We start from the raw sequence: 26,074 nt of genomic DNA, 5'->3' as shown, positions 1-26,074 counted from the left end.
GACTCGCATACATCTTTATTATAAGTAAAGTTGAATCACGTTTTGTAAAATATGTTAAAATATTTTTTGAAAATTAATTAAAATTAGTAAAAAAAATTCAAAGACAGAAATATTACCATTATCGAAAAGTTAGTTTTTAAATTTTTAAGATTATGAAAAAAAATAATAATTTTATAATATTTACGAAATTATATTGCAAGGAAAGGTCAAAATTTCACTTAATTTTTAATTAATTAAGATTCTAATAAAAATTATTAAAATAAAAGACGACGTGGAGTTCTCATTCCCGTGCTCCAAAGTATATATCTCCCATTTTGGTAGCTTTAGGTCAAACTGTTCTGGTTTGAAGAGAGCTAACGTACACAATCATTCACTTTTATTGTGAGTAGAGATTTATCTTCTCTTGAATAGTTGTTAAATATTTTGTCACAAAGTAGCATTTGAGTTATTTTTGAGAGCTCCGGGCTGTACATTTCCCATAGGGGATTGTTAGTTCTTTGAAATTACTTTTCTATAATTAACGAATCATCTGGTATTGAACATTGAAACAAAAAGATCTATTATAAAATGTATGAATCCTTTCAGTTTTACACTTTATTTGACTCCTAACAAGAGTTTTTTTTTATAATCGAAATTTGAAGGTAGTATAAATTATTTAGAAATGAATTTTCTTTCACAAAATTCTGGAATCTTCAGAGCAGTTTAGAAAATTGCATAAAAAATATAAAACTCAATGAATTCTTCATTGAACAGTTATCGTAAAAGAGGAAATTTAGAAAGGCTACAGTCAGTTTTTATTGAAGTCTGAAACTCGAATAATTTTGTCTTTTTTTTTTTTATTTCTGCAATTGTGGTTTTGGTCCTTGTGCTCATTTTCTTGTTTTATACACATTTTTTCGAAATGTGTGCTATTTTTAACGTCATTTTCCACCTCTGGGGAGCATCTTCGTGAGTGAGAAATTGTCTAATAAGTAAAAGTTTCTCAATTATTCTAAAACAAATCATCTTGTTTGGTTGAGATTCTTTCGCCTAAGAGGAAGATACCTTTTTGTGAGGATCTGGCTTAAGAATCACATGTAATGTGATATATTTTATCTCGGTTTTAGTTCCTATATTATTATCTTTGGAAGTTTGGATTTTTTTCCAGTGTTTTCGCTTGTCTAAGGCTAGATGAATTATTTTTATGAATTAGAATATTTGTTTATGGAATTTTTACATTTTAGTGACTGCTTGCTTATTTGCAAAATCTATGGATTTGTTAAGTTTATAATGTCTCCGAAGAATTTCGAAAACATGGCGTGTAAAAAGAATTATGGAATATCCTATACGTTGTTAATGTTTCGAGACTTGATTTACTTAAAATTCGCTTATATGTGACCTTTGTACATCAAATCAGTTTTCATAAGTCAAACGCCTTAGTATAATTTGAATGCTTGTATAGAGAAATTTAATTTCATTCATTCTGGTCATCTGACTATGGCTAAAAATTCTGAGATGTATCCTTGTATAACTTCAAAATGAAATTCAATCTCTCAGATCGCAGATTAAATCTAACTTCTTTTTATATTGAAGTTTTCTTAAGAAAGTATTGAACTATTATGACAGTTGTAAAATTCCGTGTTTATTGATATATATATATATATATATATATATATATGCTATGATATTTTAAAATTCTGATTTAAATCCTAATTAATTTCTTAATTTTTATCTTAATGTAGCCCATATTAACTTTATTTTAAAATGGTCTCGTATTTCCTGATCCAATTCTCACTTTTTATTTAATTAATTTTACACGCGCTCCATAAAATTGCTCACTTTAGTATTTTCTCACTGTCTAGTGAAGGGATAAAAATCCTTGATGTTTACAACATTGTTTTAAAGATACCTAAATTTCCCTTTCCTAAGACTATACATGCCAAAGAAATTCCTATCAAAATCTCTTAATAAAACCACTGAATGGAAAAATTTTAGTCTCTTCTGCTCTTGTGTCGCGATATATACTGCCGCCGTTCTTACCACTTATTCTTTGTCATAAATTATGCCTTCCATGGTGAAATAGATAGAAGTTTTATAATTTCTAAAGTTTCTTCCATTCGGCCACGCAACTGCTCAAATATATATACATATATATATCCTGTGATTTGATAAACTTTTATTCTAAAAGAAATTATTTCAGTGAATTTAATTTCTTTCACTAATATATTATTGTTTTATAACGCTAATTTTACATAATATAACTTAATAATACTTTATTAAGTTAAAAGTTAATTTCTCTGAACTTTGAAGATATCTTATTTCTTGCAGTATAAAAAATTAGATGGAAAACCTGAGAAAGGTCCTCAGGCATGTAAAGATAAATTATTCATTATCTCCAGAAAATTACGCTTTAAAATATTCAGGCTAAAAATAATTTGCTCCGTACATAGAGCATATAGCGGCTTTTTTTTCTCCATCCAAAATGTACAAAAATATGCGCAGAGTGTTCAAACAGTGCATGGCCTCACGTTTAACAAGCGCAGATTTGATATGCTCACTTCCATCGAAAATTGGTCGCTTTGGAAGACTGATTTGCCATCCCGAAACCGTTGGGGGGCTACGACGCAGTCGCGTGCCTGCCACTCTTTTGTTTGCTTTCTGCTTTTTAAGTCGCTAAGCAACGTGCTCGGGCTGCGAAATCTTAGGAAGCCCTAAGCTGTGTGCCTTTCTCTGTGAGAAGACCCGTCAAATAGAGATAGTTAAAAATGACGTCGACGCCGTCGCCCAAGAAATCTTCGAGGTTCTCTTTTCGCAAGAAACGGGAAATAAATGAAAATGTTAACAGGGGCTTTGTTGCCGAAGACTTCAAATACTTAAGGTAATTGTATTTATGTTCATTTATGGAACTTATATATAGCACTTAATTTACTTTATTAGAATAAACTTTTTTATGCGTTTTCTTTTCAAAAATTGATTTTCAGTTGCAATTAAAAAAAAATTTTTTTGGATAGTTAGGATAAAATAATTTTATCTAAATATTTATATGTATTAATTATTTTGCATTGCAAAATTGAGGCAAGCATAATATTGCAAATCTAAATAACATGACATATAAGGCCACAAAATAGTATTTTCGATTTTTGATGTAATGTATGGAATTCAAATATAAAACTTTTTGTTACAGCAATGAAATGAATTATTTGTAACTTTTTCTGTGTTATGACTTGCTTAAGAGTTTAATTTTTCAATTGTAGTTTTTTTTCTATTTAAATCCGATTGAATTCGATTTTTGAATCATTGCAAGACTCTTTATTATATTGACAAGGAATTTTTATGTTGATATTTTTTAATGTTTGTTTGAATTGTCAAATGAAATGATTAACAGAAGTAAAAAAAAACATTTATAAATTGAACTTGCTTAAGTTAAATGTTTCTCAGCTGCATAATATATTTTACTATGATAAACTAAAATGATAAAAAAAAACACATTTATAAATTGAAATTGCATAGGTTAAATATTTCTCTGCCGCATAATATATTTTATTATAATAAACTGAAATATTAAAAAAATATAAACTGAACTCGCAGAAATTAAATATTTCTCTGCGCATAATGTATTTTACTATAATAAACTGAAATGAAAAAAAGATTATAAATTGAAATTTGCATAAGTTAAATATTTTTCTGTTGCATAATATATTATACCATGGATATGTTTTCAAATGAGTGTTTCTATGTTTTAATACGGTGCTGTTCAACTCTTTTAAGATTTAATTTGTATTTGAAAGTTTTGTTATTTTAAAGGCGGCTCGCTTAAAAATAAAAAATAAAAATAGTTTTTAAATGTGGTTATTTGTGCTTTGAGTTTCTATTGATTATACATTGAACTTGATTTGATCAAGCTCAAATGTTTCTGTTTGGAAACTTTATAAAATATTTCTCAATAACTATATTAATCTAGAAAAGACAAATCGTTTAAATATTCATTTTGAGAACTAATAATTGAAACTGAAGAACTTAGAACTTGGAATGTCAAGAATATAGTACTGAATATAATCCATAAGGTCGAAAGACTGTAAAATTTAAATTTCATAATTTTTTCAAAAGTAGAATTATTGTTAAAATATAATATTATTATTTACATCTTTTAAATCCTTCTGAAAGTAAAACTGAAAATTAAATATTATGACCAGATAAATTTTTATTGAATGATGCTATGAGATACAACATACCTTATGAAAAATATTCTGTAATGCACTTAAAACTTCAATGCTGAACGATCCTATTTTTTGTACTCAAATAAAAAAAAATGTTTTTGTTTTAGTTGAGGTTTAATCACTTCCACTTCAAATTAAAGTTCAAATTTTAAGGGAGCTTATAAAAAAATAAGGGAAATGCATAATAGAACAAAACGGTGTAAGGTTAATATATATATATATATATATATATATAGTTAGTAACATAATTATAACAGTATGAATTATATATTTGTCGAGGAAGCCATTAAAACAAAGTTATATAACTTATTAAATTAAAAATTTTAGAAGCCCTTAATTCTGGCGAACCAACTGATCTCCAGAGATGGTTAGTTTATAATATGAAAAGGACCTACTTTTCCGACAAGCTGGTTCCGGTATTACTGTTTTATATTGAACATTATTTAAATCTTTTAAATATAACTTTATGCCCATGATTCTGCCAAATTATCAGACATTAAAGCCGTGTTAATTTAATTATCATACTTAAGTGCTCATATGAATCTTTCAAATAGAGACCAGTCCCATAATATCATAGTGCTATTAAAAAGGTAAATGTCCGGTTCATCTATCTTCTGAATTTCACATAATTGAGCTTCTCTTATTTTTATTCGTTTTGTAAACTATGCAGATATTAAGCAGAACCGTCCTTCTTTAGCTTTCAGCAATAGCAGAAAATCGTATGTTTTAATATTGGATGAAGCAATCAGAGCGATATGAATTTCAGGACAACTATATAATCAATTGTTGGAAAGTATGCGAAAAAATTATTAAAAAAATACAAAAAAATCGCTCGACTATTATCTCGGTATCATTAAAGAAAAAAAAAATTAAATTTTAAAACAGTATGACATTTATTTTTGTGCAATAATATTTTCGGAAATTATCATAGAAAAACGTTAAGAATTTGCATAATTTTTAATTAAATAAAATTCTAATTAAAATTTCAAAATATCGCTCCCAGCTGCACATTCTCATCCTCCAAGGTATATATCTGCCAATTTTCGAAACTGTAAGTCGAATGGCCTGGTCTGTAGAGTGCCAACACACACGCACACACAATCAATTTTATTAGTAGTATTGATTTATGAATTATTTTTTATCTGCAATATATTTTGTGACATAATATACTGTAATTTAAGTTTAAAATAAGCATATTTAAATCTGATATGTGTATGATAAAAGTCTGATTGTAAAATAAGTAAAGCTTTTAAATTATGAATTTTGTTTGATAAAATTAACTATTTAAATATTTTTTGAATCACCATCATTGGAAAATTATCGTCTATTTGTTAAAATGTGTGCTTAAATCTCATAATTTTTCGTAATTCAATACATTTTATATGCATTCAGGATTTTAAAAAAATCGTTTGCTTAATATAATCACGCACAAAATTATCACCTGTTTGTATTGATAATCAAAATTATCGCTTGTATGTTAAAACTGAAATTTATCTATATCTATTTAAAATTAATTGCACTTTATATTTTATATACAGGATGTCCCAAAAGATTGAAACGCGGTTTAATTTTTTATTCTTTAGAGATAAGTGGGCAATGTAAATTGCAAAATAAGAGCACGTTAATAAAAAAATTTTATCGTTAATTTTCAAAAAGCTACTCTTTTTAAATTACCTTTAGACAAGTTACTTTATTTCACTTATTTTTCGAATGTTTCCGGAGGTTGGCAGAAAAATATGTAATATTATAATTTTTATATAATATGTAATAATTTAATTTTTGTCGTCTTCGGAATATAATTGTTTTCTCCCAGAGCAAGTTCTTAGATAAAATGAACCGGTTGTTCTTAATTGTCGTATCAGTAAGATAAACAAATATTCGGGAAATTTCAGGCAAATTTGGGTATCTCCGTCCACATTTCTCAAAAGTTTCTGCATTATTTTTATTGCATATAGAATAAATCATAGTAAATTCAAATTGCTTGTCATTTGTTAAAAATACAACCAATTTCACTATGTTCTTAATTCAAATATATGAAACAAAACATTGCTGAATGATTTCCAATCTTTATTTTGACATGTACTAAAAAAGTTTTGTTAAATTGTGCTGAAAAGAAATAATTCTGAAAATAAATAAGCAAATTGAAAAAGAAATCGTCTGCATTTCACTATGCAGTTAAAAAAAAAGTATTTTAACATAATATTGGAAACGGCTAAATTACAGTTAAATGAAAGAAAATAAATCGTCTGTCAGTTAATTTGTTAGAATGCCGTTTTGGAAAATTATGATAAATTTGAAAATAAATTGCTTGCATATAATTATTTAGTATTTTAATTTTTACAAATAAAAATGGTAGTCTGAATACATAAAAAAATTCTCTAAGAGTATGTGACGGCGTTGCGAATCTGCCCTAAACAGGCAAAAAGTGTGAATATTATCATACATTTTATATTTTTATAACATGTCACATTTTTTTTATTTCTATTTTGGTATATGGTCCGTATGCAACGCGTTCAATTTTCAATTAAGTATAACATACTCAGTTTTAAAGATATGAGTAGGCGGGTTTTTGTAATGATATTGCTACATAAAAAATTAAAACTTTCTAACTGACCAAATTTGTCTAGAGGGGACGCATAAAAATTTAAAAAAAATGTAACTTTAAAAAAATTAACGGGAAAATTATTTTATTAACACGGTCTTATTTCGTAACTAATTTTGAATTATTTTTCAATTTACATTGCCCACTGATCTATTACAAGTAAAGAATTAAACTGCGTTCCAATCTTTTTGATATATTATGGATATATATACATTTATATATTTGGTATACTATGGATATTATATATATACCTGCATATTATGGATTCTTAGTAAAAAAAACTAATAATTAATTATAAAGATTGATGTTCAGAGTTTTCTTGCATATATTAAAATGAGATTTACTTCTGTTTAAAATTAGTTTAAATTTGTTGACTATCGTCAAGAAAGAATTTTTTTTGAAAACTTATGATACATATTTTTAATAAGCTATATTAAAATGCGTTTCCCCTTCTCTGCTCTCTAAATAAGAAATTCCTACATTGATCGAACTCTTCGATGATACCGTTTTTTGGTGCACTTGACCTGGCAACGACGCTGACGCAAAAGCATCTTGTCAGGGAAAGTGTATCGCTTGTCTGTCAGATGTTTTCGCCATGCTTTGATCCTACCGGGAGAAAACGGGGAAAAGAATTTCTTATCTCATTCCCACATTGATCGAACTCTTCAATGTATACCGTTTTTTGGTGCTCTTGACCTGGAAACGACGTTGACGCAAAAGCATCTTGTCAGAACAAGTGTATCGCGTTGTCTGTCAGATGTTTTCGCCAGGCATCGATCCTAGCTGGAGAAAACGGGGAAAAGAATTTCTTATCTCATTATTTCATGACGTCATAAATCTAAGATAAAACCGTCTTTGAAAGCAAAGATCGCCTTTTGTTAAAGTCCAAGTACGGAAGTAATCTTCTGTAGCAAATGGCTTTTAAAATCTGATGCTTTTGATTAATTTAAAAGATGAAGGGCAGGTTCTTAGAGCGGCTAGCATAATTTAATGATTAGCGTTCTTTTTATTTGATTTTGGGGCCACGATGGTCTGGTATTAAAGTCTTGACTTAGGATTTAGAGGGCTCTGTGCTTAAAATCCGATTATGCCAAAAAAAAAAAAAAAAGAGAGAGAGAGAGAGAAAAGGAGGAGGGATATAGAAGCGACTGGCACAAGGGGCCCTGTCTTTGGTGTTTTATTGATGTTAGGAAAAGAGGTGATGTTGGTCTCGTCATCTGACCGCTGATTAGAATTATAAGGTTCATCCGAAAATAAGTCTTACTAAGAAACGACACTAAGTGTAATAAAACTAAAATTTGAATTTTATACCTATATTATTCTAAAAACGTTGTTACGCTTAAAATTTTATGATTCACAGAATTTTTAGTAGTGATTTGACGTATACATTGTCATAAGGATTATCATGCGATTCTCAAAGACTTTTTTTATTTGTTTGAATTTCACAAAATTCTATTTATGGAAATTATTGTTTTTACTTGAGCCATAAAAATCACTTTTCCGTCACATTTTAAATATAATTTTTATAATATACTAAATTAGCTATAATTTCACCCCGATGACGGCCGATATTCATTTGTCATATATTTTGAATGAAAAAAATTGTAAATATTTAATATAAAATGCTTTTTTTTCTTACATTATGGACTAATTATTTTTTTAATTGTTTCTTATATCATTTTTATTTAATTTTAAAAGAATTGCATGTGTAGTAAGAAATTGATGGTTCGTTGAAGATAAAACGATGTTTATTTATTTTGTATATAAGAAAACAGAGTATACATGTTTTCTTTAAAAAATGTTTCCAATTCCTAAGATATAAATTTCGGTGTTCGAGTTATATTTATAACATTCTATGCAATTACAATGTTTTCAAATTTTGTTTATTACGGCGAAAATTTTTAACGGTGTTGCGTTTAGTGTGTATTGAAAAAAAAAAAAAAATCGTCTGAATCGATTTTAAAAATATGGTATGCAAAGTTTAAAAGAAAATTTGATAAATTTAATTTAAAAAATTTGGCTTTGTACATCATTCCGTTAAAATAATTTCCACGTTTTGAAATACTTATACATAAAAATGGGCTATGAAAATATTTTAGATTCAAACTAAATTATTCTTTTTGATTTAAGCAACACTTTACCATATCTTTATGACTCGAAATTAGGAATTATTTAAAAATTATAATAAAATATATATAGAAACTGGTAAATAATGATAAATTTTTTTAAAAGTATTTTTGAATTAAAGTAACAAAAATCGAACATTTACTTTTTCACTAAAGAAACTGCTTTCAAATTTTAACATAGGTAACTTCAGACCCATATTTTTTTAATGGAAAATTTAAAGTCAAAGCATTTTAAGAATATTGTTGTAAAATTTGATAAAATGTCTAATTAATTGCATGTAGTTAAATATGTTAAAATTATTCTATTTAATTGATACATTTCCTAATAGTTTTGCAATTTTTATTTAAATTATTTTTGTGCACTTGAGGACAAAGTAAATTGTTTAAAGTTCTATTGGAACTCTCCGTAGAAATAAAGAACAAACATCTGTTTCTATTCTTTCGTTTTAATTGCTCACTATAAAATTGTTCGCACGTGTTAATTTGCAGCAATGATTGTTTGCAGTTTTTTCTTGCGCATTTTTGGGAAAACATTTTTTTTATTTTAAATTTATTTAACTCGGCATAAAAATAAAAACTCCTCATAGTATGGCTTTTATTCATTTTCATGTTTGTTTATTTTTTTTTGCTTAGTTTTTTGTGAGAGCCTTTTCTTTATTGGAATTGTTTTTCAATTATGTTCCTATGGCAGCATAATTTTTTTGGTCAATAAATTTCCCCCAGTTTTTCTCCTAATAATAATAGAAAAATCTGCAAATTCCATACAACTCTTTATTGCTAGAAAATTGTTAGAGAGAGATTCTGTTAAACTCTTCAGCATTGTTTGATAAAAGGTAATCTTTATTTAAAACATTTCATTTAAAATTTAAACAACAGAATTTAACTCATTATCTTTTTACTTTAAAGTATACGAAATGTACAGAAAGTATTGAAAAAAAAAAAATTGAACTCAGGATTTGGACAATTCTCCTAGTTTCAAACCTTTCAGAGTTTAAAAAATACCTTTTTGGCATTATGTCTGTCAGTGAGTAACTCAAAGCCGCTTTGAGTTAGATCGGTGAAATTTGATATATGGACTCAAGATTAAATATGAAGTTTTGTATCAAATTTTGTAGAAAATCTATAATCCATTATCCCAATCCGGAGAGTATATGTCGGTGCGGCTATCCGAATTCAGGTGAACTCGATAACAACAAAATATAAAAAGTACATAGATAAAATTTAGTATCCAGATTTAACGTCTAAAATGTAAGTATTTATCAAATTTTGAACCAAATCTGTCAAAGGATTGACCGTCTGTCGATCTGTACTTTTCTCATGCATGTAAACGCAAAAATTCATAAATGCAACTATTTAAATCAATAAAATTCCGTATGTGACCTTGTGACTGCAATTGTAGTTCCATGTGAAATTTTGTTCTCAATCGGTCAGAGAAAAGGAGTCCAAAACACATATTCGCTCGATAGATTCAGTAAACATGCTATATTTCGTCATTATTATTTTTCATTGCAATGTAAATTGTGGCCTTAATCAAAATTCACAATTTATCTGAGTGATAAGACTTTTATTGGAGAGTAAGTGTGAGAATTTCGGGGAAAATTCTCCCACTGGTTACATATCGTTACGAAGAATTATTCCGGTGGGTGTGTGGTGAAAAATTCATCAGATGCATTAACGGATAAAAACATTTTATTTATATAAGAACATTGTAATAAAACACGGATGAAGCGTACAAGAACAACAACATTACAATAAATAAGCAGCAAATAGCTATTAAACAACCGCGAAAGCACAAAGCCTTCAGAGATAATTCGCTGGAGATCAAATCCCGGAAGAATAAATTTACTTATCTATGTCTTTGAGCACACTTCTGTCTCTCAGTTTTTTAATAGTTTCCGCGACATGGCAAAAAAAAAAAAAAAAAAAAAAAAAACTTTTCTAGAAGGATATTGTATTTTCGTTGCTAGTAGTGATTTCGACAAAATTCCAGTAGTTTCTGGAATTTTTATTTTCGTCGCCAAGATTTAAATTTATTGACCCGGCATTTATTCAGCGTCCACCATAACTATTTAGAAAACTCTCTCTTGGCATGAAATTAACTTCACAGAGAAATTACAAATTCTTAAGAATATCTTTATTTAGATAATGAAAAATGACATTTTGAGTCATAACTCTTTATGGAACATAATAAATAGAAAATCATTCCAATGCTAAATTTTTAATTATTATATTATAAATAACCCCATTATAGATGAGATAATCGAAACGAGAATGTTCTTTCTGATTTACTAAATAATAAAAAAAAAATTGCTAATGTTTTATGATTAAGAGTTTTAATTACAAAAAGTACTAGATCTAATTATTTCCCCAAATATGATTTTGCGCGATCTAATTCACTCTCGTATTAATGTTATTTGTATTGCCCCTCATAACGAAAGCTCTTTAAAGTGTTTAAAAATGTTTCCCAATTCTTATATTACAAAGCAACCAGCTTTAATATCTTTGTTATGTGGTGGAGATTATCTTGGTATTGAAATCCCTTGGCTATTTTATTTAGCCTTTGTGAAGCGTGCTCTTGCTTTCTGCTTTCTCATCAACTTGCTAACATTAATTAAATAATTACTGGCTGCGTAAACAAATTGGTGGTTGTATAAGAATTTTGTTCAGAAATTTTATTATTTTTTCGCATTACAGGATTTAACGTTCATCTGACAAGTTCTTAAAATTCCGATTGCAAAGCATTCCCGCAAAAACATATTTGTTGGCACTTCATAATTTTATGTATGTATGGGTTTCTTCCAGTTTTTGGAGTACATAAGAAATACTATCGATGTTTTATAATTTGTTTGGGCGCGGTGATGTTTCTTTAGAGTCGATAAGATAAGTACCTTCAGATTACTGGCTTCAAACCCGATCCATTTTTTCCTGCGGCCTGGTACATGTTAAATATGGCAGGTGGTTATATTTGCTTGTTATTGTGATGTGGAAATTCAGAAGGGAAAGGGGGTGTGTGGGTATAATATATTTCTCTTTATCGTGCCCAATTTCAAAATTTCCCTCGGGGTTCATCCACAAATCTCAGTAGCTCTCGTATTGTTAACGGTCCAAATTCATTTTATTTTCATTTTTTCCCGCTCCTGGACTTTCGCTGTATTGCCGTTATTAAATGTAAATCTTTGATAATATCTCGATATCTTTTCTGTAAAAAGTTTAAATATTCTGCGCTAGATAGCAGTAGCATTCGCCGTTGCTGTTGACAAATTTAAAGCCACAAAATATCTGTGCAGGTGAAAGACTAGAGATAATCTAGTGTATCTTCTAATCCAGTCAAATTATTAGAAGAGCATCAAACTGTGGGAAAATACATAACATTTTTATTGGTTTAAGTTGTTGAATTGTCCATCCCAAACAAGCCTTCATATTTGCTCCCGGATAACGAGGGGAGAGGCGTTGAAATATCGGGTTCCCATATATAAATAGAAGGCTATGAATCAAAAAGTAAAGCTATTGTTATTAAGAATTCCAATGAAATAAGTATCAAATATTATAATAGTTCAATCAATCAAGTGTGTGTTAAAAAAATCGTACATTTAAAAAAACACTTTTTAAAAAAATCTGTTTTATTTATTATTATTTTTCTTTTATTTGAGCGCAGTTTTTGGAATTCCGTTTAAATACATATTGAAAGAACTATCTGATAAAAATTTGAAATCGACATTTGGATTATTTTTCGGAAATTTTAATTTTCTTTAAAAAATTAATATTGGATTAATGAAAAATGTTTATAAGTATTTTTCAATCTGTTTAAATTCGCAGCTCGGTGGGGAATATCTTTTTTCAAAAGTATTGTTCTACAATTTCCAAAGATAAAATAAATGATTTTCAGAAAAAAAAATGAAATTGATTATTATTATTATAACTGTTATTATTATACAATGTCAGATGGCATAGTTGTAACATTTTTCATTTTTTCTTTCCTGTCACGAATTCGGACAGAGAGCGAAATAATTTCGGGCATTTATCAACGATCTTGTTTTTTACGACATTGAGTTCTTCGAAAGATAATACTAATATTCATTGGAAATTTTTACTTTCGATGTCACATGTGCTTAAACGGAATTCCGAAAATTTGGCCCAAATAAGAAAACATTTAAAATATTTTTCCAAATTTTACCTTTTTTTAAAAAATTATCTTAACATTTTGTGGCTCATTTTTTTAATACATATGCTTTTTCTACTTAAATTTTACTCCTTAATTTAATAATCTTTTACTTAAATGCGAAGACACGGCGTTTCAACTCTCCCTACCTCAATTATCCGATTAGATATCTGGGAACAAATATAACATTCTGTTTTGGATGACCAACTAATCAACCTAAAGTAATAAAATTGCTAAATTTTTTCCCATGCCAAATTGCAATGAGATTGGACTACTTAGGCAATCCGGATTTTAGTTTCTTTGGAATTTTTATGATGAATCAATTCGATACATTTAAAGCGCCTAAATTATTTGAAATGTCATAACAAACCAGCGAGAATGATCTCCCTGAAACTTTCTTAGATACTCTCCTATAAATTTTTATGCCCCCCCCCTCCCTTGCATAAAATTGTTAACCTTGGCTAAGATCGCGAATACTTCTCTAGAAATGGATGAACTATTATTACGAAATATGGAGCTTTTACGTGAATCTCGCAAGCTGAATATGTATTGTGGACGCCTTTTTTGCCAATCGATTGGCACCCAAAATTCGACACAGAACTACAGTTATAGTGACAAGATAATGTGCAGAACTTTATTGGTTTAAGTCGTTGCATTTATGAATTATTATATTCACATGCATGCTAAATACAGAACGATTAACCATTTGACAGATTTCGTTCAAAATTTGATAAGAATCTATATTTTAAGTGGTAAACCTGATGTACCAAATTTTATCAATCTAGCCCTTAGCGTTTTGTAGTTATTGAATGCATCTATTGGTCGAACATCCAGCTAGACAGACTTACTTTTTGAGAATGGATTTTACCCAAAATTTGATAGAAATCAACATATAGGGTCATACGTCCATATACTAAATTTCATTCGTTTAGCTCTAAACATTTTTGAGATGTCGTGTCCACATACAGACATTCATTATTTATTTGAGTTAAATAATGATACAGTTGATTAATACAGAGATACATTCCATTACTGAATGCATTAATCAAAAACACACTAGGAACAGAAACCATAAAGCAAATGACAACACACATAAAAAAAGAACGAAGAAAGGAATGAAGAATTACTAAAATTCTTAACCATATATAAATAAAAATGTAAACAGTTATCAGGAATCCAAAAGTAAAACACATGCAATACCAACACAGAATGTGTAGTTAACATTAGTTTGTAGTCGAATATTTAAAAAAAGGAAGTCAATAAAAGCGTAGTAAGGTCAAGTAGATAAAGGTTGACAAGTCACTTTAGAAACCCTAGGAGTCATATGATTAACGTCAGGCTCCCCACACATCCTGTCAAAAGTCGCATAAAATTTATACAAAGCGAACCTTTTAATGTAATCAAATTTAGAATTTGGAAAAGTTTTCTGGTTCCTTAAAGATCACACAGAAACAATATTGTTAAAGTGAACACAGAGAGTCCTTTTGCATAAATAAGAATGGAGCCAGTCCAAAATGCCTAAAAGGTATTTTTTGATTTGAGGAGGTCTAAAATGTGGAGATCGAAATCTCGAATTCTAATTTTTTAGCAATTAACTGTACTTTCTTTATACTTCATATTTGAGAAAGTAAAAACTTGTATATCAATAATTAAATGCGATAATTATAATAGAATAATACACGTTGATGCTATAGATAGTCTATTATCGAAATCAGCATACCATTTATCCTTGAAATACCTATATTCCTCTTCTAATGTCATACCTCTTGAACGCCGTGATGCGACCGTCGAATTTATTGTTTAATTGGCACCAATCCGAGTCCTAGCAAGAGCCGATGCAATCTAATGAACTCATAAATTCCTCGCGTCTTCTTTGTTGTCCAAATCCTATCGTCAAATCTTGCTAGTCGCTTAGAGCTATTCGATTATTTCTAATTTAAACGTAAACAAAGAGAACGTAAGTGGGAAAATAAGAATTAATTGCAGGGATTTCCTTTGTAAAGAACCCGCCATAGGTAAAACAATGAAATTTTCACTCTCGCAGCTTTATTCGGTATGCATTTCCGTTAAAGTGCATGAAGTTCTTTGAAATAACTTTGATAATTCATTTATTTAAAAAAATACCTAGTTATTTTATTGAAATATTTATTTAGTCAATGAAAGAGCATAGTGAATTAATAATTTCATATTTTAAATATGAAAAACATATAAAATGTTATTTATGCTAAGCATGTAAAAAAAATGGTCCGTTTGTACTGAAATTTGCACATTTATTTATTTAATTGATTCTTCAAAAAATTATTCAAAGCTGAAAAATTAATTAAATATTCAATTAAATCGATTTTTTTTTGGAGTAACTTTGGAACAAATTAACTTATATAAAATATTTTCATACATTCCTAAAATTCTAACTTTTTTTTTTTCAGTGATACTCAATTTCTTTATGTGCACTTTTTGTTTTCAATGATTATTAATTCTTTTAAAATTTACTGCTGACGATTGTTTAAATACGGTAACAGTAAGGTTCATATGTACTTCACTATTTTTTTTTTTTTTTCAAATTTCTGTTGCTTTCTTTTGGAAATTTTTAATTGTTTTAAACTAGTTATTTAGTTAAGAATTAAATAACTACTTTTCCTTCTTTACATTGGTTCATAAAATTGGTTAAAAGAACCAATAGAAAGAACTGATATAATCTGCGTCTTCATGTGATTACAAGTAACAAAGGCTTTAGGGCACTCAATTTAGTGGCGGATATTATAAAAGAATTGCGTGTTTTATAATAATTTATACAAAATTAGTTTTTTACGTTAAAAAAATTGCATTCCGAACAACTCCGGGTACTAATGTTATATAAAAAGAAAAAGTTCTTCTAAACATATTAACGTGCAATAAGAAGAAAAATATATCGTTTTCAGTCACGTTCTTTCATCTCGAATTTCAAACATCTTTCGTTTTTCTTCAAAGATTTGGATTATTTTTGTTCTGCTTCCATTTTTCTAGGTAAATAGCTTCTGCCAACAAAAATGTCCTTTATAGCAAAACTACATTAATTTAAATTTTTAACAGTATAGAAAATCAAAACTAGTTAAAATGATAAAAGTGTAATTGAAAAAAAAAATTTTTTTTTCATGAATATTGGAACAAGGATACAGCAGTGACAAATATCGGAAAGATCTTAAAACTGCTGTTTTTGCTTGGCGTAATTACTTTTCAATATTACGAAATATCTTAGGAAACGCTAATGTAGCGCGTAATTCATTTGTACTGAAAGACTAAACATTTGTCATTTAAACAGTTTCTCCTTATGTAATTCGAGTGACCTAAGATAATAACAATAATAGCAAAGAGACCGATTATGTAATGCGAATTTAGAAAGCAGCCCAACTTTAGAATGTCAGTTAAGCTGTCTCGTTTTTGATATTATGCAGAAACTTTTGCATCTAGATGTCGAAATTAGGAACCGCAATCAATTGATGCGACCTACATTTGAAATACATATCACTATTAAATTATTTTGATCTTCCTGATCCCTCCAAAATGGGACATTTCAACAGTACACAAATACGAAAATTATTATTTTTTGTTTGTTTGTTTCTGTCTTGACAAATAATGCGTGGTTATATGCACATAACTAAACATGGAGTGGTAAACTGAACTCATTTGTATGTAAATCAATAATTGAAAACAGTTTTACTAATTTCCTAATTTATGATTTAAGGAAATAAATATTTATTCTTCTAAATGTATATATTCAACTTAGAGTTGACATAAAACAAGATTTTTTTTTTTAATTCTGTTGTATTTATAACCTAGCCGCCTTGCGGGTACTATTCGACGGGAGTATTGGCTGTATTTAACTTAATATTTCATCTGTTTGAGATAAAATGTATATGTAATGATATTTTTAAATCTAAATGAAAATCCAAATTTGTATCATAAATTAAACCATGTTAACTTAATTCTAAAATTGTCTCCTTTTTTCCTGATCCAATTCCCACTTTTTATTTAATTAATTTTGGATGCATTCTAAAAAACTGATGATCACAGCATTTTCTCACGCTCCGAGCGAAGGGATAAAAATTCCTAATGCTTACAATATTCTTTTGAAGATACCAAGATTCCCTTTCCTAAGACTACATGTGTCAAAGAAATCCTATCAAAATCTCATAGTAAAATCACTGATGGGGAAAATTTCTGTCTCTTTTTGCTTTTGTAGAAGACTTTTATGATTGTTTGTTTCTTGCACAAATTGTGCTTCCCGGGATGAAATAAATCTTTTAAAAATTTCAAAAGTTTCTTCTTTTCGGCCGCACATCTGCTAAAATATGTTTACATATATATATGTATTCTTTTTGCTTATGTGCCGATAATTAAAAATTTGCTTTTGCTAACAAAAAAAAATCTGATATTGTTTTGTATTTTCAAATTCTCGAATCCCCCCCTCCACTTTTTTTTAAGATTATATTTCTACTTTAAATTGATGGCCACTTACTTTTATTGGATCTTTGCAGCCAACAGGAAGCTATCGATATTGACCAAGAGCTATTCAATGAGTACAAATTTAGCGTTGACCAGTTAATGGAGCTGGCAGGTCTGAGCGTGGCCACCGCTATTGCCAAAACTTATCCTTTGCAAGAAATGAAAAGAAAAGGAACTCTTTTAGTGTGTTGTGGACCTGGCAACAACGGAGGAGATGGTCTAGTGTGCGCAAGACATTTAAAAATATTCGTAAGTGTGTCATATTTGATATTTTCTGAGTTTTGTTGGTTTGGATTAAGTTAGACATGTTAAATTCAAAACTTTAGACGAGCTTAATAAAGAACTCATTATATAGATCGCGATATAATGTTCAGTTTTTTTGGAGATTTATTTTAATATCTATAGTATAAGACATCAAGTGCAATGAGTTTTTTTTTTTTTTTCTTTTTCCACCATAATTAACAATTTGGCTAACTTGATTTATCTGCTTGACCGTAAAATTCTTCATGTTGTAGGTAGTAAAATTTTCTTTTTCTAACTTTTTAAAAAAATTGAACTTAGGTTCACTTTAGCTTGTTCACACATTCTTGTAAAGGCTCTTTTTCTTCTTGTTTTTCTTTCGAGTTTTAGAATTTATATCGTATAAAAAGTTTTATGACTAGATGTAAATCTTGCTTCAGAATCAGAAAACTAGTCGGGTTTTTTTTGCGGGTGGGGGGGGGTAAAAATGCTTACATTTTTCATCTTTCAAAACAAATTATTATTTTTGGACCTTATAGTAAATTATTTAAAATTATTCAATTTTTAAAGATAAATTGGAATATTCTCACTATAATTTTCTTTTTGAATTCCGAAAACTGCAGTAGATTTTAAGTCCGCGCTCCTAATAAATTGATAACTTTTGCATAGAAGTGTCGATACATTTACAAAATTGATTATGAATGTTTATAAAATCAAAATTAATTGTACTTTATTTTAAAAAATTTAGATACTGTTGTATTTGGTGGATTTAAAAATATTTCTTGTCGAAGTGACTTGACAATTAAATTTCTCTATAAGGTTTATAGAAATTTATATTTCAGTTTGTATAAAGATTTAGAATCCACAAATAATTTTCTTGTAATTCATGTAAATTTTACAAGCGTACTCAGACCTGCAGGAAATGATCTTTATAACGAAACTAAAACGTTGTCTTCCAGTACATGTGTAATTGTAATCAGTAGTTTCCTTATAGGAAATCAATTTGTTGCAATGGGTCTGATATCATGATTTCGTGGAAGGTTTCTGCAGATATTCACATTGCAAGACAGGAATGTGCTATAGAGAGGATGAAAATCTCTGCCGAGTTCATAGATAAGAGTCACTCACCTGAAAGGAAAGAGGAAATAATAAGAGACCGAAAATTTCATTTCCTCATAACTCCCTTACGGTTGGCGATAGAACAATAATTCAAATAAGCCAAAATTTTTCCTCATCATTGTGAACAGCTTTTGACTAAAAGTTTTTGAATACCTGCAAACGCTTTAAAGTTATTTGCTGCAAACTTCAAAGTTATGGCTTCAGTTCTCGGGGAAAGAGAATAAAATAATCCGTTTTTTATTTCTCTGGACAAAAAGGATATCACTTTTTGACATCAAGGATATCACTCAAAAGGATTCACCCTTTTAGGGACCCCTCCCTAAAAAAAATTTATTATTTCTTTATTATTTTTTTATCGTAGTATTCTTAATTGCATAACATGGATGGAATGTCAATGTTTATTTGCAATTATAGAACTATTTATTATGATTATTAACAATTTGAAGAAAGAATATGAAGGAAAATTGCGCAATGAAATGCTGTTTACCCCGCCCAAACCGTAGCCCTCTTTCACAGTTCGATCTCAATTATGAAAGAAAGCGTTGCTTAGCAATCTCTGATATATTTAGCGTTCGATCGAAGGCAGTATTTGAAAACGTGGGAAATGCACCTTTTAAATCGGTTTATTTCGATGGAAAGTGAAAGCGTTTTAAACTGGAGCAACCAGGTTTCCTGGGCGTCAGTTTCTGAACCTCGAGTTGGCAATTGATTAGATTGGCGAATGATTAGAAGTACTGATTGAAATTGGGGAAAAATGTAAGAATTGTAAAAATGTAAATTCTCAATTGAATTGGGGAAAAATGTGAGAATTGTTAGAAAAATGCCTCCCCCGCCCTTTCTAAAAGTAAATAAATAGAATAGAAATTATGACAATGATATAATCAACCATTTCAAAAATATTTTAAATTCAGAAAAAGATAGAAAAAATTTATAAATCATACATTTTGATATTGTTTTTGTTATTTTTTATTATGGCTGATTAGCCAAATTAGGTTCACCCTATACTTTGTTTAGTAAAGTTGAGAAAAAGAATTCTTTAGAAAGTAAATTTTAAAAATATTGAAACCTTTTTTAAATATATGTTATTATTGATTATAAAAAAAATGAGACAATCTGAGACATTTACTTCAAATCCACGGCATGGCATCTAAGATTTAGACTCTGCTGACTAATTTAATTTGTCTGTTTATTTTATAATCACAGCGAAAATTGAAAATATGGCATTAACTTTTGTATTTTACACTTTAAAAATTAAATCTAGTTATTATTATCTAATATATAAAAACGAATTTTTGTTTGTTCGTATTTTATGTGCTGCCGTATTACGATAAAACTTTGCCAATTTATTGCTTGCACTTGCGATGGTTATATGCATAGTACAATTATTATATCTAATATATAAAAATGAATGCTTGTTATGCGCTGCGTGAACTTCATCCGATTACAATAAGACTTAGCCAACTAATTGCTTTGAACATCCACGTTCCAACTTTGAAAATCCATGTTTTTCACATAGCCAGTTGTGTGTTGGATGCTCACGAGTCAGACAGCCAAGAATTTTATTAGTTTAGCTGAAAACGGAAAAACAAAAAAAAAAAATATTGTCTACCCTAAAGCACGTGAATAAGAAAGTTAAAAAAAAAGAATAAATATTATTTATACTTCTCCTTTATATATCATTCAATTTCATTGAATATATTCACTATCGAAAAGAAAATAAATATCATTCCTAATTAAACAAGATAGTTATTTCAAATTTTCATTCAAATAGTTATTTCTAAAACTATTTCTTCTGCTCTAGAAATGCGCATTTAATAAAATCTCGGAGTGTCAGAATTTAAAATCTCTCTGCTAATATGGGACATCTGATCAATTTGCTTAAACACATAAACTTGCTACTGAATTTCATAGCAAACCATGCTAATATTTATTCTAGTAATTTTATTCTAACTGAATGTTATATTTATATACTTATATATTTGTATTCTTTAAAATTTTAATTCATTTAAAAGCCAATATTTTGCACGTTAATTTACATAAAAAACAATTTTTTTTTAGGGTTACGAGCCAACAATCTTCTATCCCAAACGCACAAATAAACCTTTGTATGAAAACCTGACCATTCAGTGCCAAGAAATGGACATACCATTTTTATCATTCTTGCCAGAAACGAAGCTCATTGATGATTCTTACAACTTGGTTGTGGATGCTCTTTTCGGTTTCAGTTTCAAACCTCCAGTGCGACCGGAGTTCGAAGACTGCATGAAGAAACTGAAGAATTTAAGCATCCCTGTATGTAGTGTGGATGTTCCTTCGGGTATGTACTTGTTTCTTTTTCTTTTTTGTTTCTTTTTTTCTTTCTTTTCTAATATGCTTCGATAGCTGTCAAGCCAGATAAGACTATGCTATATTTCTTCTGGATTATTTGGCGTTCTTTATTTTCAGTAACAAAAAAGAAAGTTTTTGTTATGCTGTAAAAAAAGGGAGTAAAATTGCTAAGATTATAATGATCGAGCAATCAAATTAATTAATATAGTAAAATGTCTTTAGGACGTCCAGGTTAGTAAATCGTATTGCATTTGCACGATTCATTACAATTAATTTTAATGTTTAAAAAAATCTTTATACCATTGCAGTAACAATGCTCTGCTTAAAACCATGGGTTTAAAAAAACCCGCATTGACTGTCGCATGAAACGCCTGTGATTCAGCTTTCTTTCTAATTGCTTAACTCATTTTCTATTATTGTTAAGACATGGTAATCATAGATTTTTCGAATCGCAAACGTGACTCATGGTAACGATAGAACATGTTAAGGATGTAAATTGAATGCATTACGATTTAATTCGAATTTAAAAGGGGCGGCAAACGCAATTAAGTTCAGAATTCTCAAAAAGGGTTAGCATGCTAAAAATTTTGTAATTATCATAACAAGCTATTTAATGAATTTTAAAATTCAGAATTATCAAATTTCTAAGGCATTTTACATTATGCTATGCAGGTAAAATAAATAGTTTAAACATTTTGAACCATGCTCAGATCATTTTAGAGCTGTCCCTTAAACAACCTACTACTGAGATTGCACGCTGCAATTAACTGACAACAGTTTCGAAATGAATATTTGATTGCCATAAGTTTTTCATATTCTTAATTTTTTCATTACCTTGTCAAATTTTTCTAATTTTTATTATATATATTTATTATTATTTATTTTTATTATTTATATTTAAGTCAACTGCAAAGACAATATTGTTTCTTTATTTCTTGAGTATGCTGAAAAAATGTTCACTGTGTCTGTTTCGTTTGACGTCTGACTTTCACGTCGTATATAACTTGCATCAAGCTTACTTATTGGATATTATTCCTTGTGGATGTTTTATAGAATTAGATTTTGAATCTAGACCTACCCCGTTCCGAAATCGTAACATGTTAGGGATGCAATTGCCCAGCGCTGAGATCCTGGCAACACAATAATGTAAAAGAAGACTTTATGGGATTATATTGTTATTGAACCATATAATCCCATAACCAATTTTAAATCAATGTTTTCTATAATACAATAGAAGAGGTTTTATTATTACTTGTGACATACACAAGAGGACGATAAAGCTATATTTTGCAAAACATTTATTACACTTAATTAATTTCAGAGATTTAGAAGCGCTGATTATATGTTAGGTTTATAAAATCATTAAAAACATCAAGGAAAAATATATATATATCTAACATTTTTAGTGTATTGTATATTATATGTATGTGTTTTAGTGTGTAAATAGGTTAGTATTTTTAAAATATTTTTCAAAGCAAAATATATCTTCATCTGCCAGTAACTTAGTGAAGCATATTACAACATGAGGAACATGAATGGAAGAAAGAAGATTTTATACTATAGCTGTGCTCTTGATTAACATTATTTTAACAAATGGTAAACGAAATAATGTTTACTGTGGTGTGGCAGGCTGTTAAAAGTTTTTATTTATTTTTCCGTTTTTCCTATCCCTTTGGTATTTAGTTCTTGATGGCCTTGAATGTCTCATAATAAAAACGAGGTCAAAATTCTGCCTTAGATTTATCAAATGTCCGAAAAAAAAAAAGGGCATTTTCATTATAACTTTAGAACTAGCACAAACACATTAAATGGGATTGTTGAAACTGAAAATTGGTTTTAATTTAATTATAATTATAGAAAGCATTGTTTCAAATTGTATTTAAAACAAATTTTAAAAAACTGAATAAAAATTTGTATTGCAATTTTATGAGTTTCATTCAAAATAATTGCCTTGCTCTTTAAAATGATATATTATTCATTTTCGTGCAATAATTATTTCTGTTGATCAAAAATTTTGCTAACAGCCAAAATAGTCGATATTTAATTAAAAAATCTTTAATATGAATTAATTTTGAAAGTTAAAAAATATGGACTTGTTGGATAAAATTATGGACAAATGGATTCCAGAATAATATATACCAATTTCATGACGCTATTGTTCACAGTTTCGCAGAACTTCTGTCAAACAGACACTTGTAGCTCTTACTTTGTTATAATCATTTATGTATATAAAGAGCATGGCCGAGACAGCGACCTTTTCAATAAATGATTAATCAATATTCTACAAAATGGTTTTATTTTTCAATGATATATAATTTATTAAAATTTGATCTTGCTTTCTGTTTTAGGTTGGGATGTTGAGAAAGGCGATGACGAAGGATTGCAACCAGAATTCTTGATATCCTTAACTGCCCCCAAACAGTGCAGCAAACTTTTCAAGGGAAAATACCATTGGCTTGGTGGTCGTTTTGTGCCTACCAGTTTAGCAGCTAAATACGAACTAAATCTCCCTGCTTATCCAGGAACTGAATGTTGTGTCAAATTGCCATTGCCATCTTCACAGTAATTGGTGTGGACTCTTTCTGTCTGAATTACAAAACTCCATGGGTAATGTCTTTGTGTTATGAAATCTGAGCAAATAAAGACACTTGTTAAATTGATGTGCGAAGTGTTTCTGCTGCTACGTTGTACATTATTTCCTGTTTACTTTTAAAAAAAATTTCTACGATATGTAAAATGTATTGCATAAATTTAACCTTCTTATAAATAACTTAGTATTTAATATCAAAAAATTACTTGTAATATTTAGGTTAACATTTGTAATTTTATATATGCATGAATGCTGCAAATTTTGTATACGTACAACTATCATAATTGTAATTTTCATGATAATATAGAATTTCTTTTTTGATAACATTTAATTCATTGTTCAACTGTATGTGATATTTTGATACTTTCCGATTCTTTATTATTGTTCCTATTATTATATATGAATTGGCTGTAGCTTTCTCACATTCATGTAACTGCACTATGTTAGCAATTTTTAAAAAAATCAAATGCATTGTTTTTCATGCTTATTGTTTGGAAATAAAGCTCAATTTATTGTTTGTGCTATGATTTTTATGACTGAACATAATTTAAATGTTTTAAAAAGCATGTTAAGAAGATTCAATGTTTGTAAGAAAAAAAATTAATAAGAACAGTAACTTTAATTAGCAATAGCCTTGCAATAAGTGATGTGAAAGGGATTTAAAAAATTCAGATCTGTAAAGAAATTTTCATATAATGAATAAAAAAATATAGAAGCGAGAAAAATATCTATACTTATAAAAAAGATGAATATGTATGTGTGTGTATTGGTGCTCTATTGTCAGAGCTTTTGACCTACATAGTGGCGCATGTATACCTTGGAGGATGGAAATCGCGCATCAGGGAGAATTTTTAAAATTTTAATTAATTAAGAAATTAGCTAAATTTTGGCATTTTTCCACAATAACTTCCAAAAATATTACTGTACGAAATTAATTATTATACCATTTTAAAATTTAAAGAGTATATTTTTATTGATACCAATTTAATAGTCGTGCGAATTGTTACTAAATTTAGGCAATTTTTTTTAAAAAAAATTAATTTTGTGCCAGATTTCCAATAATAGATTGCATTGTCGCCTTGAAATTCAAACCGTTTTCATTGTTTCATCAAATACTTAATCCTGTGGGGTTTTTTTTCCCCCATTTTTAAAAGTAAAAGACGAAGGATTTCTGTTTATTATCTGTGTTGTTTACGAGATTAAAAAAAAGGAAGAAAAAAAAAGTTGCTTACAATATTACGAGATTTAGAAGGTAGATGAACCCAATATTTACGTTTTTACTAGCAATATAATGTTAAGGGACTGTTGCCATTAAAAAGCTTCATGTATACGATAAACAGAACTTAACAAAGACAATTAAAATAACATGACCTTAATGTTATATAGTATGGTGGAAGCATGGACATGACATTTTATCTAAACTATTTATATCTGAAATCAAATAGAAACAATATTTCCAGCGAACCAGTTAATCGCTCGAAAGCGATTAATACTGAATAAAACTGCTCTTTTAATTGCTATTTGAAAATTCACTAAAAAATGGAAATTTTAAGGAGAAAGGGAAATTTATATCGAATTATTGGAAATGCACCATAGGTTCTTGAAGATCTGCAAACGTCACTTTAAGAGACTTTATCTCAATACATTTTAGCATGCCTGATGTTCCCAGGAAATGGATTTTTGATTTTGAAAGCTGCTTCAAGATTTTACCAGCGAAGGAAACAAAATTTAGATGGAACATTTAAACTTTAGTGAATTTGAACAAATTCTACTTCTTATCAGTAACGTAATTATAAAACATGCCCAAAATGATATTATTCACTTATTTCATAGGCTTGTGTGGTGGCTGGCGCGCGTATAAATCTGTCGTGGTCACAAAGTCCTCCATGTCGAGAGTAATACCACTGGGGGTACTGGTTCAGGGGTGATCGTTCTCTGATTCAGGTCTAAATTACGATCTGTGGATGAATGAATGAAGTCCGCCCCGTAAAAAGGGTTGTGACGTGGGTGTAGCTAAGTCGTACTCTTGGCCCTAGTTGGCGCTACTGAGAAACAAGAGACATATCCATGGCGTAAAATCACTGACTTCTAAAGTCAAGGGGCTTGTTTATGACAAGGGCCATTAGAAACAACTTTTTTTGATTGAAAAGCAAATCACATTTTCTTGCAAAACTAGAGTAGATCAAACAATAAAGAATAGTTTATTTATTTAAAAATTAGAATAGATATTCC

The 26,074-nt window shown here is 28.8% G+C and overlaps 1 protein-coding gene across 2 annotated transcripts in view; it reads left to right on the top strand.

The window, feature by feature from the left end:
* Window positions 1-24,222, top strand: part of LOC129959254 (NAD(P)H-hydrate epimerase-like) — a 39,717-nt gene extending 15,495 nt beyond the window's left edge. Inside the window, exons 1-4 of one of the 2 annotated variants that reach the window (XM_056072087.1) lie at window positions 2,705-2,857; window positions 17,598-17,814; window positions 20,983-21,241; window positions 23,601-24,222. In XM_056072087.1, coding sequence (XP_055928062.1) covers window positions 2,745-2,857; window positions 17,598-17,814; window positions 20,983-21,241; window positions 23,601-23,818 — 807 coding nt within the window. In that variant the 5' untranslated portion in view covers window positions 2,705-2,744 and the 3' untranslated portion in view covers window positions 23,819-24,222. Of the gene's footprint in view, window positions 1-2,704; window positions 2,858-17,597; window positions 17,815-20,982; window positions 21,242-23,600 lie in introns of those variants that run through there. The other variant, XM_056072079.1, reaches the window with a different exon arrangement.
* Window positions 24,223-26,074: the final 1,852 nt, after the last annotated feature.

The sequence above is a fragment of the Argiope bruennichi genome, chromosome 2 (genome assembly GCF_947563725.1).
Source record: "Argiope bruennichi chromosome 2, qqArgBrue1.1, whole genome shotgun sequence".
Classification (NCBI taxonomy): Eukaryota; Metazoa; Arthropoda; class Arachnida; order Araneae; family Araneidae; genus Argiope; species Argiope bruennichi.
Note: the sequence above shows the minus strand (reverse complement) of the source record. Positions and strands in the feature narration are given on the sequence as shown.